This window comes from Mixophyes fleayi, chromosome 6 (genome assembly GCF_038048845.1).
Source record: "Mixophyes fleayi isolate aMixFle1 chromosome 6, aMixFle1.hap1, whole genome shotgun sequence".
Taxonomy (NCBI): Eukaryota; Metazoa; Chordata; class Amphibia; order Anura; family Limnodynastidae; genus Mixophyes; species Mixophyes fleayi.
Window position 1 is genome coordinate 128,037,805 of NC_134407.1, and position 16,677 is coordinate 128,054,481.

Genomic DNA, 16,677 nt, shown 5'->3' on the forward strand with positions numbered 1-16,677 from the left:
AGCACAGGTGAAACTCAACATAGAACTAACACCAGTCCTACCACGCATGGATTTTCCCCTATCTGACATGTTAACAGATGTGACAAAGCAGACAACACAGTGTAATAAATAGTGTAACAAAACACAATATAAATAACAAGCAGCACACAAAACTGAACAGAAAGTGGGCCTGCAAGACAGCCAATAAACCCCACAGATTAAAAGACAAACTTTTAAAAATAATAACCCCCATCCCTTTACCTTACAGGACTCAGGACAAAAAAGGAGAGAAGCTGGGGCTATAAAATGGCTGTCTATTCTGGTGTCTGCACACAAAGGAGTGAGAGACCACCACGGAGGAAGTGCAAAAGAGGAAAACACCACTCCCCCAGGGCCCAGCACTGAATTGGCAAGCGTCCAACAGGACAACCCCCTCAACCAATCCAGTGCCTAGCAGGGCTCACTATCTTAGTGACCCTACCCTGACCCAGTTCCCTGAGCAAAAAATAGAATTTCTTTTTCTTTTTTTTAAATAACTGCTCCTAGTAAGAAGCAGCCTGACTCAGGGGACAAACTGCGATTTTCTACCGACCCCCCTCTACCACCACTGTGCTGGGAGAGGGTTTCACTTACCTGCTGCCACCCCTCCTTATGCAGTGTCTGCAGTCTGGCAGAACAGGAGGACGGACACAGCCTGCGGCGACTGTGCTCGGCTCCTAGGAGGGCATGAAAACGTTGGGAGAGAGGGGCTGGCAAAGGAGGCATCTCCATGGCACCTTCGATCCTCCCCTCCAGACAGCGCACAGCCGTCCACGCTGTGCACTTCAAGTTGCCATGCTGCACTATTCCTTCACTCTCGCTTGTAACTGCAGGCTTGGGAGAGCGATTAAACAAGTGGCAGACAGGGAGGAAGGGGAAGCCTAGGCTACTTTACCCCGGAGCCTCCAACACAGCAGCCAGCAGTGCTACCCGTGTTGAGTGACAGCTGCCTATGCGGCTCAGTGAGCCGTCGGCTGTCAGGAACAGGAGACAAAAGTCTCAGATTACTAAAAAGTAAAACAAAAAAAGTAAAAAAAAAAACAAAAAACAAAACACAGAATTCGGCTGCTAAGCAGCCCAGACACAGCCGGGCGCTTAAACTAAACGGAGGCTGAGACAGGGAGTGAGGTATAGAGGGAGAGGTGCTAGGGCTTAGTTAAACAGAAGTTTAAAGTGCCAGTTCGCCCCTACTCTGTACCCCAATGTCCCGGTGTCCCCCAAAGGATGACTTAGAAAATATTATTGGACAGGTCTCCGCAGTTAACAGATATCACATTTATTTGCATTTTACGCTCTGCGATACTCTGAATCAGAAAATAAAATAAATTCGATTTTTCATGATATAATACTCACACAGTCATGTCCATAAATATTGGGACATCGACACAATTCTCATATTTTGGGCTCTATACACCACCACAATGGATTTGAAAGGAAACAAACAAGATGTGCTTTAACTGCAGCTTTAATTTGAGGGTATTTACATCCAAATCAGGTGAACGGTGTAGGAATTACAACGGTTTCTATATGTGCCTCCCACTTTTTAAGGGACCAAAAGTAATGGGACAATCGACTCAAAACCCATTTCATTAACATGTGTGGGCTATTCCCTCATTATTTCATCATCAATTAAGCAGGTAAAAGGTCTGGAGTTTATTCTAGGTGTGACATTTGCATTTGGAATCTGTTGCTGTCGGCTCAATATGAGACCCAAAGAGCTGTCACTATCAGTGAAGCAAGCCATCATTAGGCTGAAAATTCAAAACAAACCCATCAGAGAAATAGCAAAAACCATTAGGTGTGGCCAAATCAACTGTTTGGAACATTTTTAAAAAGAAAGAATGCACCAGAGACCTCAGAAACACCAAAAGACCCGGAAGTTGGCCAAATCAAGAACACTCTCCAGGAGGTAGGTGTATATGAGTCAAAGTCAACAATCAAGAGAAGACTTCACAAGAGTGAATATAGAGGATTCACCACAAGATGTAAACCATTTGTGAGCCACAAAAAAAGGAAGACCAGATTAGAGTTTGCCAAACAACATCTAAAAAAGCCATTACAGTTCTGGAACAACATCCTATGGACAGATGAGACAAAAATCAACTTGTACCAGAGTGATGGGAAGAGAAGAGTATGGAGAAGGAAAGGAAGTGCTCATGATCCAAAACATACCACCTCATCAGTGAAGCATGGTGGTGGTAGTGTCATGGCGTGGGCATGTATGGCTGCCAATTGAACTGGTTCCCTTGTATTTATTGAAGATGTGACTGCTGACAAAAACAGCAGGATGAATTCTGAAGCGTTTTGGGCAATATTATCTGCTCATATTCAGTCAAATGATTCAGAACTCATTGGATGGCACTTCACAGTGCGGATGGACAATGACCCGAAGCATACTGCAAAGGCAACCAAAGAGTTTTTTTAAGGCTAACAAATGGAATGTTATGCAATGGCCAAGTCAATCACCTGACCTGAATCCGTTTGAGCATGCATTTCACTTAATGAAGACAAAACTGAAGGGAAAATACCCCAAGAACAAGCAAGAACTGAAGACATTTGCAGTAGAGGCCTGGCAGAGCATCACCAGGGATGAAACCCAGCGTCTGGTAATGTCTATGCCTTCCAGACTTCAGGCTGTAATTGACTGCAAAGGATTTGCAACAAAGAATAAAAAGTGAAAAGTTTGATGTAGGCTTGTTTAGTTTATCCCATTACTTTTGGTCCCTTAAAAAGTGGGAGGCGCATATAGAAACCATTGTACTTCATACACCGTTCACCTGATTTGGATGTAAATTCCCTCAAATTAAAGCTGAAAGTCTGCAGTTAAAGCACATCTTGTTAGTTTCATTTGAAATCCATTGTGGTGGTGTATAGAGCCCAAAATATGAGAATTGTGTCGATGTCCCAATATTTAAGGACTTGACTGTATCTATGCTTGATAAATCCGGAGGAACCTAAAAGAACTACAACGGGGCCTGACTTGAATTATTTTGTTTACACCTAAAGATTAGAGATACATAAAGTGGCGAATGAGGGTTTGGTGTTTTATTCAAATGAACATTATAAAAAATGTGCCTGTGTGTTTTATTAACTTATTTATACACTTTTGTTATAATGGGTCAAGGTCTTAGGGACACTTATCCATTATACTGGGCCAGTGAGGTGGCAAAGTTGACAATCCAGAGGGCACAATCTTCATTTTTGTTACATCAGCCCCCACAGCACAAGGGGGTCAGGAAGAACCCCAGCACTTTCAGCACAGAGCTAGTATCCTCTGGCAAGGGAGGCATATTTCCCAACCCACATTCCCATTGAGGCAACAGGCCTGTGTTGGACAGCATAGAGCTGGTTTCTACTGTGTCAGGGGGACACCACGCTGTTGGCTTCCTGTTATAGTGGAAACCTGTCTAGACTTAGGGACAGATTTTTCAAAGGGCAAGCTGATCTATTTTAAATTACTAGGGAGATTGCATTAAGCCACAGGATATACAAAATATGACGGATACAGATATATTATGTAGTTCCATGTCTCACCTGGTAGTGGTGTCAAACTGAAAGGGGTAAATAATCTCATCACGTTTACAGATGAGGCAGATAAAGCCTTTCTGGCTGCATAGATCACACTGGAATACATGGTTGCTGGCAAAATCCAGTGCAGATTTCAGGAGAGATTCAAACACTCCATCAGCGATCTGTAAGAAACGAGACACACCAAAACACTGAGATTAAAAGCATAAAAAGGTTTCTGTATATGTAATACAATGACCACAACACCCTGGGAAGAGCAATGCTCATCTCTAGAGGTTGTGCACCATTTCCCAGAATCCTCTTTCATTCCCATAATACAGCAGTTGATGAAGAGTCGTCCTATGATTTTGTCATGTTAGTTGGCTTTATAGGTCATCATATATTCCTAACTAAAGCACTGAATTACACAGAAATGTCACACAGGAAACACTGTACCTGTTTCAGGTCCCTCACGCTGTACGTGTGAGCGCAGTCCAGCAGGTAATTTCGCTGATCCAGGCTATAAAAGAAAACATAAAACTATAAATATTGAGATTACTGCAGTTTGGCCTCACACTTCTCTATAATATATTTTGTGGGAGTGTCTCAAGTCTGCACTGATTAATAGCAATTTGTGGATTTACAGCAAATAGGAAAAGAAGAATAGTATACATATTTTAGCCTGTCATTAATACTGTAAAGCTTTCCGAGCAATGAATTACCCTTCCTCATGTTTCCAGTACATGCATTTATATAGGGATCACATTATAAAATTCATGTACAAATAATATACAACAAAAGCATATTTCCTGTTTATTTTAAACACATCTAATTAGTACTTTAGTAAACTTTGCATATATACACAGGATCCAGCTTGTACAACACCATAAGGTTTGTGTGTTAAGTGAGTCAATGCAACCTCTGTTTAACATGTAATTATATGAAAAGTCAGAGGAGAATCGAACTATGCTTTTATAAAGGTCGCATAACCGGGTAGCAGATTTATGACTAAAACATTTGTATGCTTTTAATTACTCTATTGAATTGTCAGTAGAGGATTCTCTCGACAGGTTGCTGCACAGCAAAGGGGCTATGGTTGGGCCATGTACAGAGGTGATGCTGGGTGTATTGTGAGAAGGGGTATGCATAAAGAGGAGAAGCTGTCAATATTGATATGCTAGACAGGCAAGTAATGTTAGGTCTGCATGGCACTGTATAAGGAATAATGTACCCATACCAGGAAACATAAGGATATATGCAGTCACTATTCACAGACTGCCATGCATCACTAACAAGCAAATGCTGGTTTATAAAATAAAAGCTCTTAAATTAGAACATGATTTTAGTGTACAGTACACTGCTCTCCATTTGGTTCCCCGACTTTAAATGTAATATTGTATATACAGTGGTCAGGAGGTGATACACGATGAAGTCATAAACTAGAAAAATGGTTATTAAAACATAAAGCAGTCTTATGTCTGAAATCCTAAGCTTCTGTAATATTTCACTTTCCTATAAAGGACCAGATTCAAAAAATTCTCTTTCTTCACATAGAAATGTTCTCATGAGCAGACCTCTCCCTACCTTTTTTCCCATATGCATTTATTTTGTATACTTGGTATGTCCCTGCTTTATGTATGCTATTTTTCACAGTCTAGCATTGTAGCGCCTTACAAATCAACAATAATAATAACAGTGTTTCACACAATCACTTGCAGTGCTCCCTTTGGGACAGGTCATGAGATATTTCTTGAGACTCTACTAGTGTGCGTAAAAAACTCACATTGTACTCATCTCATGAAGAGCTTTGCTGCGACATGTCATCAGATATTCGCCCAGCAACCGCAGCTTTTCCCGTTTATGGCTTAACTCATACATGCTCAGTGCGTGCTGATAGAGGCGCTCATTCAAATACTTCACATTAAATATTGGTTCGTTTCGCACCATTTTCAGGAAGTTTAAAGCTTGTCTTGACACCTGCAGGCAGAACAGAACAATAAGCCATTATAAGGTACATTTGTCATCCTTAAGCTGCACTTACTTTCCAGTGTCCTAACACCAAATATGTAATATATTTACTATGGAAGGAGGTTGTTGTCCGAAGTTACATTCTGAACATCTGTATCAATTCACTCACAGCTGCAGGTCATGGACTAAGATGGACTTGTTAACAGTGGTTAATATAGCAGTTGTCTGGGAATTCAACTGAAAACTATCAATTGCCCCACCACATAAACAGAAGTGTGTATATGAGAAAAAAATGTAGACACTGGAAAGTGCACACAAGAATGACCATTCACTTTTTTACTGTCATCATTCTGCATTTCCCATTTAGTTTATACATGCAATGGTGTTACAGTAGGGTAATCAGTCATTGACATTTCATACAGCTTATAAAGAAAACCGAAAACACATTTTTATCATATAAATTTATATATTAAAAACGGATAAGTTCAACAATCTGGATTTTTTTAAAGGGGTCAAAATGTGCAAATCAAACTCAAAACACAATCACTCTACTCTGCTGAAACCAGCTGATGACATAATGACAGCCAGCTAACACGGCTGTGGGCCAGGCATAGCTACAGGTACGCATATTAGAGACTTAGGGTCCATTTACACCTTTAAAACCTACAAGGAATATCCGCCATGGTAGGATAAACGCTAAGCTGTAGAAGTTTCTAATAACAGAGCTCCAAGAACCATTGTGTACTCACAGCTCGTTCCGTCAGATCCCAGTTATGCACTATTCTTGAGGGAATGATGGAGATTTCATCCTGGTGACAAAGATCACAATAATACAGCCCAGAAAATGCACAGACCTTTGCTTTCCAAAACTGGAATCCAATCTGTTTGTGGCAACCTGAAATGAAAAGGATGCATATAACACATACAGGTACAGAGCAATCGTATCTACAGCACACACAGCTCCCTCAGCTACCTCTGACCTGCACACTTAACGTTCTGCGTGTCCAACCCGTGCTCTGTTGGAATATACAGAAGGTATTGGAAGAGCTGATGTTCCTTGACATGCAATTTTATCTGGAAGTTTCCAACTGTCGGGAATACTGCAGAATCTTCGGAGTCTAAGTATGCGGCACGAACAAGCTCTCTCCAAGCTTTTGCTTCAACCGTGTTCTCTGCTTGCAACTGTAAAGAGCTTTTGGTGGTTACCAGACGAAAGCATGATGAACTGCCAAGGCTGGAATCGGGCAGTATGTCTTTCACCAATTCAGCATTGTAAGTGTCGTAGAGAGCTTTCCCAGAGTCTTTGGGCAGAAAACATTTCAAGGCTCGTTCCGATAAGGAAAAGATGAATCTGGTCCACTTTTTGTTAATCTTCATGTACAGAATTGACTCTTTCAAAGAGTCTGGCTCCACTTCCAAATGAAAAACCCAATCAAAGGCCTGAGACAAGGACGTACTACCATTGGGGCTGGTGGGTTCCTTACATGTAGACGAGACATTCTTTTCCACGTGACCTTGCGGGGAATCTGGATAGTGTAAAATTTCCCAAGGGTCATCATTCTGCTGTCGAAATTTCTGAACAGCTTCCTGTATTCTGTCCACCCAATCCTGAGCTTCATCTCCAGACGGTGCCCTCAAATACAACCTTTTACCAGGAAAATGAAGTTCAAAGCGCCCATCACTGTGAGCAGGTCCCACGGACTCACAGCGCAGCAAAGAGCAACTCTCCGCACAGTTCTGCTCATCCCCTTCCACCTGTAGGCGGAACTCACAAGGCGTCAGCTCACAGTAGTATTGCTTGTAAAGTCCTAGAGTCTGCTTACGCTCCAGAGATCCCAGCATCAGGAGGCCACGGAAAGGGTTGGACAGCCCTAGGAAAAATAGAATGATCAGCAGAAAGCACTTTATACAAAGCAACAAGGCAAGGTATGTGAACAGAATTAAAATACCTATTTGCCGCCGATGGACAACATTAAAGGCATGGGTAGGCTGCTTCATTGCCTGGGAGTGGACAGTGGCCGAGTCAGAGGACAGAGAGGGCACAAAGTGTTCTTGTTGGGCCTCATCTACAAAGATGACGGGATCCACTCTATGGAAATCTTCCTCGGAGATCCAACTTTTGCTTTTCTGCAGAATATTGAAGAGAATAGATACCTTATTTATACTGAAAGTTCATGTAAACATGCTCGGAAAGGTGCTGCATCGTTAATTCCTGTTACAACCAATGATACACACAGAAACCCACTAGAAAAATATGGCTGGCTGATCCATATCGAACTTGTCACAGTGTATATTCCAGTGGGAGCTTAGCCATAGAATCAATATCTATAAAATATCTTGGAAATGTAAACTTTATGGAAGACTCACCCCCCTCATTATAATCACTGAATGCTCCTATATGTGGGTTACTGCAGTACCATTCACAGCCTTCACTTGGGGTGGCACTGTATATTATACCCACATACTGATCATCATACAACAGACTGGTTTCAAGGTAAAAGGTATTTAGCACCAGTAACAATAGCAACATCCCCTGGAAATATTCTCCCAGCCACTCAACAATAGAGAGCAGGAAATCCCATCTATACACAAACACTTAGGGTGGCATAGAAGAAGTGGAGCATTGTCACAATCAGATATGGAAGTGTGCCCTATGGAATGAGATTTGTCTCTTCATATTTACATTCTATAGACTTCCATTACACCAGATACTCACTGGAAGATCGTCAGTGTGACAGACTTCTGGGGTGAGTGCAGTTTCACTGTGGGAAGTGCTGTTCACTGTATGTGTCTGTATGGCCAGTGTGTCGCGGACACAGTTCAGATTAGAGAGCGATTCACTAGGAGCTGAAACACTTTCTCCAGGTGCTCGGCTTAAAACATCTGTTGGAGGGGCCTCTGCTAATTCAACACCCAGTATGTTCGGTTTCAGGGCCTCCAAGATGGGTGTGTGGGCAAATGAACTGGTAGATGTCATGTCAGATGAAGGAGAAATCTCAACATCCATGTCCCTGGAGAAGAGAGGGAGAGAGTTACATGAGTAATGTACAGTATACCTACTGTAGTATTGTGTGTCTGACTATAAACGTGACCACAGAGCCCCCAGCCCCAGCTCTTGAAAACAGGGGGCTAAACCTACTGCCATGAAAAGGTACCACTTGTAGTATCAAATCAACAGAGTGAGGAGACTAGGGGGTGTGAAGAGGTCCATTCACAAATGTTCACTAAACTCTGACTTGTCAAGTATGAAGTATCTGATACCATTCAGATACTAGATACATAACGTAAAAGACAATAAACCAAAATCTTCCTTAGCTTGAATGTATCATGTGCCAATACACCCTGCAAACATTTGTTTACCATCACGCCAGGACACAGCCAGGTCCAAAAGTTGGGAAACAATCTTTCCACCTCTCCATTGGGGGCAGAATTATAACAACCAAATCACTAAACAATCCTACATAAAATAATACAAAAGTGAAGCCAGACTGAGCATGGGTAACTCTGCAATCATGGGTGTAAATAATTATAGCACAAGCATATGCCATTCAAAGTCATCAGGATCAAGGCTTAGGGATCACCAAAAATATTTGACATTGCCTGATCTCTTGTTGACAAGTGAGCAGCAAGCAATTGTCTCCTGTAATACAAGCTGGCCACTGTGCTTCAGTAAATTCGATACGCAGTGAACAATGTTACTAAAGAACACCCGCAGGGGTTAGAAGACAAAGAAAATACACCTCCATAAGTACAGATGTGAATACACTTACCCAGCATGAGATTTAGTGAACTCCACAGTGTTGGCTGTGTCTGTAACCTGTGAGAACTTGGAACTCTCGGATAAGATGGGGATCACGGATCCTCTAGTCTGGGTCTGTTCATCAGAGCCAAGGCTTGAGGAGAGCTGTGAAGATGAGCTACTGGTGTCCAGGCTAAGGGAAGATGACTCAAGCTTCCTTTTGGCGTCGCTAAAGTTGGAGTTGTTAGTGTCGTCTGAGCCAGATGACTGAGACACGGAATCCAGAGACTTCCTTCTGCTAGGCTCATACTGTATATCACGTTCAGAATCGTCCAGCCACAGCCCTGATAATGACAGCGGGGAGGCTGTCCATTCATTTAGAATGGAAGACTTATAGGACAGAGAGAAAGTCAAAGATGACAGACCCTGCAAATAACTGAGCACAACATCACAATCCTCTGCATCCAGCATCAAAGCAAATGGCTGGTAATATTCCAAAAGCCGAGACTTCTCTCTCTGTAGCGTGATGAAATAGCATTCCATCAGGCACTCGTTAAGAGCTAGTCGTAACCAGGAACGGCAACGGCCCACATCTGTGTTAATGTAACTTTCACTTTCCAGCTGTTTGATCACGTTCCTGCAAGACAGATAGAAACAAACCAGTATAAAGATTATTGAGCTGATATAGCAATCAGAGCAGTATAGAAATTATGAGCTGCCAAAAAGGAGATACAGTGATCAGACCAGTACAAAGACTAGTGAAGTGAACATAGAGGAAATGGCGATCAGGCCAGTAAAGAGACTAACGCACTGACAGAGGAGATGTATTGTCAATAACCTTTCTGGTACATTAAGAAGAAAAAATATTGTTGTAAGTGGGGGCCATAAATAAGAAATAACAAAACAAAAACAAAAAACCAAAACAAGAAGGAAAAACAAAATAGCTGAATAATTAAACATCTGTGAATGTTCTACTCCTATAATTCCATCAGTTTAACCCATCTGGACTGCAACCAATAAAAGTATCTAACACTTTTTCCCCGATTCCAAAGTGCCAGATTAATGAATAATCCACATATCTATGTTACATCAGTCAATATGGAGAAAGCAGCAAATTATATTTACTGTTACTTCCTATTTCTTCAAAACACTCCATCAGGACATGCTTACACAATGGGCTAATCCTTCTAGGATTAGATCTAGATTAGAAAAATCCTCCCTCCCCCCCCCCCCCCTCCCTCCCAGGTAGTATATAGTGCAACACCTCCTCTTCCCTGGTGTCTTTAAGAAACTTCCAAAGCTGCCTCTGAAACATATAAGAAACACAACTGAGAATATTATGAAGCCATGGTGTATTAAGAAGAAAAGGAATTATCAATCCATATAATTCACTTCTTTCCCCTTCAATACTCCATGGCAACTTTACACAATGGTATGTACCCAAGCAAAATGTTAACTAGGAGGGTTCCAAAAAGGAACAGATCAGCCACTTACAAAGCAAAATTGAAAAATGTATTACATGAATGTTTGAAGATTTTGTCTCCCAAACTAAACATCAGTAGCAGATATTATGTCCAGTAGGTAATGTCAGGTGAGGTATCAATAGACAAATACCCCACTCCATTGCAGAGATTGTCTGTAGAGGCCTGAGGCTTACATGCCCAAGAAGTTGCTACTTCTGATGTTGAATGACTCAGAAATTTTGACACCTTATGGATGGAGCCATAACCTTTCCAAAGACCTGTGAGAATAACAAAAAGAGTTGTTCTGTGTTCCTAAATTCATCTGTCCTACATAGATAGACATAGATTGCTCCAAGTCCAACATGTGTAACTTTCTTTATCTGTCATCAGCTGGTTGTGGACAGAAAAACAAAAGAAAAATCTCCTGATTACTATGGAAGTGGGCACTACTTTATACAGATAGTGATGTGGACTAATCACGCCTTTTTGCTTAGACATTTAAAAAGATCTCACTGCACCACAGGGCAAAGTATTTGCAGATTCAACCAGCAAAAGTAATTTCCACAAGAATCACTACCTTAAGTGTGAGACAGCTAAGGGAAACCTTTTGCAATGGTTCAAAAGGATCTGGGTGGCACAAAAAATTATATACTGGGGAGAATTGTCTTCACTGCTTGTAAAAAAACAAATATGCTCCCCAGATGCTATTCTGGTGTCCAAAAAGACACTAAGGGCTAGATTTACTAAGCTGCGGGTTTGAAAAAGTGGGGATGTTAACTATAGGAACCAATCAGATTCTAGCTGTCATTTTGTAGAGAGCACTAAATAAATGAAAACTAGAATCATGTCAACAGGATTATAGGAAACTCCCTTACATCTTAACAGCAGCTGCTCAATCTCTATGCCATCAAAAATAGCACTTACAGATCTGGATGAAGAATTGGGCCTTGGCGTAGGAGATCTGGCCGAAGCACTAGTGGACAAGGTTTTTGTAGAATTCCCACCATTAGTTCTTGTGATCCAAATTACTTGATCCAGAGAGGTTTGCTTGCAATCCCTCTGAGTGATTAAAGCTAACTAAAGGCTTTGCATGTGTCACTTCACCAAAAGAGAGAATACCTACAGTAGAGGAGAAAATCACCAGAGGACAGAGGCCAGTCCGTATTGCAATCTGTTGTTGAGACTGTAGCCGACATACTAGACCCTGGATTTTGAGAAATCTTTCTTCTGGTAGAGACATCCGGTCCTATGAAGTCTCAAACTGAAAACCCTGGAATTTTATTTGCAGAGATGGGAAATGTTGACTCTCTGCCATGCTTACGATCCAGCCCAGTTAGTGCAGTCGAATAATGAGCTCCAACCTCCCTGTCACTAGGAGGTTGTTCAAATAAGACCAGAGAATGAGTTCTCTCTTAACTCTACCACAAAGATAACGAACACCTTGGTGAAGGTCCTTGGGGATATAGATAACAATAAAGGAAGACAAGTGAACTGGAAATGAAGTGTTGACAAATTAATGACGATCCCGAAGATCTATGGCTATGAGAAAATCCCTTTTGTCAATAGCTGTGAGAATACAATATATGGACTCCATACAGAAATGCCTTGCAAACACAAACTGATTGAGCCATCTTAAATCCAGGATGGTTTGAAAACCTCCAGAGGATTTTCTTACCAGGAAGTGGAATAAAAGTGTGCACACCCACCTGGGCCCGGGGGAACAAAGGAGATCACCTGAGCATTTCCAGACTGGTGTAGTGCTGGAGAGGATCGAGTTCGCAATTTGACAAAGAAATTTCCCCTGGGGACATGATGAAAATTCTATCTTGTACCATTTTCTGACAATAATCATAACCGAGTAAAATAAAAACACCTCTAACTAGGTGCTTACCTAGGATGGGTGATTTTTGGCTTTTTGGAGGGTAGGCTCAGGCTCTATGATGCTGGCATCCAATGGTGTTTCTGTCCCACAGGTATCCAGCCATTCTGCTGTGTGCTGTGTCTTATGTCTGCCAGATAAGCTTTGCAGAGTTTAATATTCCCACTCCTGGTGGTATATTTACCGGCACTTTTATTAAAGACAAAGGGCTAGATTTACTAAGCTGCGGGTTTGAAAAAGTGGGGATGTTGCCTATAGCAACCAATCAGATTCTAGTTGTCATTTTGTAGAGAGCACTAAATAAATGAAAGCTAGAATCTGATTGGTTGCTATAGGCAACATCCCCACTTTTTCAAACCCGCAGCTTAGTAAATCTAGCCCAAAGGGTTCTACGGAACAGCTGCATAGTAAATATATCCCTGGTGTTCAACCAGGGAAAATTCAGCAGTGACTGTGATTCCGATGCCCCGGTTATGCCTACTGTATCGCTCTTGACCTCCACATCTTGTAACCCTTTGACCTGGAGGGGCACATGCACAGAGTGCATTTGTGAGCACTCTCTTCGACTGAAATTCAAAATAAACCCATATTTGCTATCAGAGGCAGCAACCACCCTTCTTGGCTTACAGCACCAGTGCTGCATTGCAGGGACTTCCAGGAACCAGTTAATCCTGATACATTACAGAAACAAATAAGAAAACACTACCTGTCCTATTCTATACCTCAGCTAGTGACAGGAAAAACACCAGGAGGAGCTGCACTATATACTACCTGGGGGAGTTTCTTTTTCCTGTTTTTACCCAAAGCTAGAAAGGATTAACCCATTGTGTAAGGCTGACAGATTATTTGAAAGGGAAAAAAAAAAAAAAGGACACTCTCAGGGAACCAGCAATAACGGATATAGCATTTTTAAGCCCAAATAACCAGAGGAATCCAACCTAAATGTATTGTTTTGATGTTCAGGATAATTTGGGCACTATATTGTTTGCTCAGTGTAACAATCAATTCTAGTAGCACAGTACATAAAAGAGAATACCTAATAGTGTTACACTGAAAGGGTAATATCCAATTAAACAGGGTTTACTTTAAATGTGTTAAAAACTCACACATTGTTATTTCTGAGCATAATTTATTTAATTGCTGCCATTTTTAGTTCCCTTCTATTTGCGGACGATAACCATTACCTCCCACTACTATAGTTGGAAGATTACCAATTCCCTAATTTCTTAGCATGAGAAATGAGAATCTCTGGTTACTGGATCCACAAGCATATATCATTTCCTCCATAGACTGACCTGTGAGTGATGGCTTTCAGCAGAGCCCAGTAGGCTGGCTGGGGCAATGAGACATGACGCCCCTTATTTCTTTTTTCTGTCTGCGTTTTAATGAACTTTGCCTTTAATCCATGTACAAAGATGGCCTCGAGTGCAATGCACAGACCATTTGCATCGTTGTCATCGCTGGTGATGACATCATCAGTGGTTACATACCGGACCTGAAGAGCACGGAGTGAAGACGCCAACTTTTTCGTTATTTTCTGTCAATAAAAAAAAAAAAAAAAAAATCAGGTAGATAAATAATTTTTAGAAAGCCAAGCTGATATCACATGAATTTCCCCCAACATATTACTATACCCCTTTCTTTATCTTAGGAATCACTGGAACCAATGTCATTACAAAACAAAGTACTAACATGTCTGCGTATTTCAGATGACTTAACACGAAGCTCCATTGTGGAAGACTCATGTGAGGTCAGAGAGGGTTAAACACCCTCATGACACACTGTTCTACTGGACTCAAAATAATAGCTGATAGTTTATACATCAGCCGAGTGTTTGGACATTTCTATTGTGTGGGAATTAAAACACTGATCTCCAGAGAAAGATGCCATCTATTAGCTTTTTTTGTATTAACCAATGTAATCCCGCATCACTGATAGATATCACAATCAGGAAAAAAACTAATGAGGTATGCAGATAGTTTGCCATCTGAATTAAAGCTAATTGTGCACACTGTTCGCCATCTAGGTCATTATTAGTTATCTGGGCATATGGGATGTCATTTGGATTAATACTATTTATAAGTGCAGATGGGACATTAACTGAATTAAGAGTCCAACAAATGTTACTATAATTATCATACATAAAAAGTTTTCCATTCTCAAGGTTTTCATACATCTCGGAGCAGTGGAGATTTCAAGGTATCAATTACCATCAATTATAAGTCTGGAATGTGCAGGCAAGAAAACACACATCTTATAAGTATGACAAAGAAATTATCTGTGGACAATTTGCATATAGAAAACCTGCCTTACCTGCTTGATCTCACTGACATCAGGGACAATGGCAGAGGTGTGGGACGAGTACATTTCAATGGCCTTGATTCGAACCACTCACATGGCAACTAGGAAATGCCAGATGGCCGTATTCTTCTGCTCAATATGAAGTCGCCCAATCCTGTGTAAATACAAAGAGTATGAAGGAGGTCTGAAGGTTTGAGCACTGAGGGAGATCATGTTTAATGGGACAGAGAGTGGACACAATATGGGCACATTTATATCACAACAGGTTTGGTCACCAGGATGGAGCACACAAGAGATCAGTCTGTGCGCTGTCTCTGCAGAGAACGTTGTGTATAGCAAAGAGTACTGTAATCGCAAACTACTGTTCTACCCACATTGTACTGCCTTATTAATAAACTATAGTAATGATTGTATGACAGCAATATAGAATACACACATACTATATACATAAACAGCTCAGAGATCCCAAACCACAATATATACTCATACAGACATAGACAGGAGGTCACAGACCATACTGTAAACACAGTACTCTCCTACTACAAAAGGTGAGAGCCAGGGTACTCTTCATAATCAGTATCGTGCATATTTTTACACATGAGACTGTTCATCACAAGAAAAGAAAATCAATAGCAAAGCTCCTAAGTTGGGGGTGGGTCAAAGCTCCAGAGCGCCTTACCACAGCAGACACCAGCTACTCTTCTGTTGAAGCGATAGCTTTTTGATGAATTCACACTACAGCCTGCACTAAGTAAACAACCAGATGTCCTGATGTTTCACAGTCAGAAAGTGGAAGAGACAGGGTCATCTACTACACAGTACAAAAAAAATAGCACCAACAAGCATGTGGTATGTTACACATAGAGGGCCTGATTCATTAAGAATCTTAAATTAAGAAGTTTCTTATTTAAGTCTCCTGGACAAAACCATGTTACAATGCAAGGGGCAAAAATGAGTTTTCTGTTTTGCACATAAGTTAAATACTGCCTGTTTTTTCATGTACCACACAAATATCAACTTTAAATTTCAGTGTGCAAATAAGCTATCAAGTATTTGTGTGCTACATGAAAAAAAACAGTCAGTATTTAACTTATGTGCAAAACAAAAAAACTAATTTGCACCCTTGCATTGTAACATGGTTTTGTCCAGGAGACTTAAATAACAAACTTCTTAATTTAAGATCCTTAATGAATCAGGCCCAGAATGTTTTGTTTAAAATAAATAAATGTGCAGAAAGTGTAGCCATCTGCCCATATAAATAGCACTCTCAAAGTGGAACTTAAATAAATAATAATATTATGAAGTAGCTGTTAATAGGTGTAAAATGGGTGTTCTATAGACAGACTTACATCAGTTTTGTAATTGTAACCTTTGCTGATAGGGAGCTTCCAAAATAATCAGTTTAATGTAATGTATGTACTGATAAAATAAATAATAATGGACTTTGTTCATCTGTGTGGAGAGTTCATTTAATTTTTTTGTGTGTGTTCAGGTTTGGATACCTCATGCATGTAAGTATACTACTGCAGAAAAATTGTATATGGTGGGTGTATATTACATATGATATAATGCAATACTTCTTAAAATGTTATATACACACACACACAGATTGCACTGCACATACAGCGCACTAATATTGTATCATGTTACATAACATTTAACAGAAAATTTGTCATTTACATCAGCCTTGCCCCACAGGAGCTTACATTCTAAAGCTCCTAAATCACACATACAGGTCCATTTTTTTTCAGACGCAATACTGGTTTCTGGTAAAATATTTTTCCCACTTTATGTGCAAGAAT

At 40.7% G+C, this 16,677-nt stretch overlaps 2 protein-coding genes across 3 annotated transcripts in view; one reads left to right on the top strand and one right to left on the bottom strand.

Annotated features, from left to right (window-relative positions):
• IFNE (interferon epsilon) overlaps positions 1 to 16,677 on the top strand; it is a 122,970-nt gene that overhangs the window by 43,230 nt on the left and 63,063 nt on the right. The window lies entirely within an intron of this gene.
• PLEKHM1 (pleckstrin homology and RUN domain containing M1) overlaps positions 1 to 16,677 on the bottom strand; it is a 31,253-nt gene that overhangs the window by 11,832 nt on the left and 2,744 nt on the right. Inside the window, exons 2-11 of the mRNA XM_075176403.1 lie at positions 14,888 to 15,029; positions 13,870 to 14,111; positions 9,264 to 9,869; positions 8,210 to 8,504; positions 7,443 to 7,620; positions 6,474 to 7,364; positions 6,243 to 6,388; positions 5,309 to 5,502; positions 3,982 to 4,045; positions 3,553 to 3,710 (exon numbers count right to left, since the gene is read on the bottom strand). Of these exons, the coding sequence (XP_075032504.1) occupies positions 3,553 to 3,710; positions 3,982 to 4,045; positions 5,309 to 5,502; positions 6,243 to 6,388; positions 6,474 to 7,364; positions 7,443 to 7,620; positions 8,210 to 8,504; positions 9,264 to 9,869; positions 13,870 to 14,111; positions 14,888 to 14,941 (2,828 nt within the window). The 5' untranslated portion in view covers positions 14,942 to 15,029. The remainder of the gene's footprint in view (positions 1 to 3,552; positions 3,711 to 3,981; positions 4,046 to 5,308; positions 5,503 to 6,242; positions 6,389 to 6,473; positions 7,365 to 7,442; positions 7,621 to 8,209; positions 8,505 to 9,263; positions 9,870 to 13,869; positions 14,112 to 14,887; positions 15,030 to 16,677) is intronic.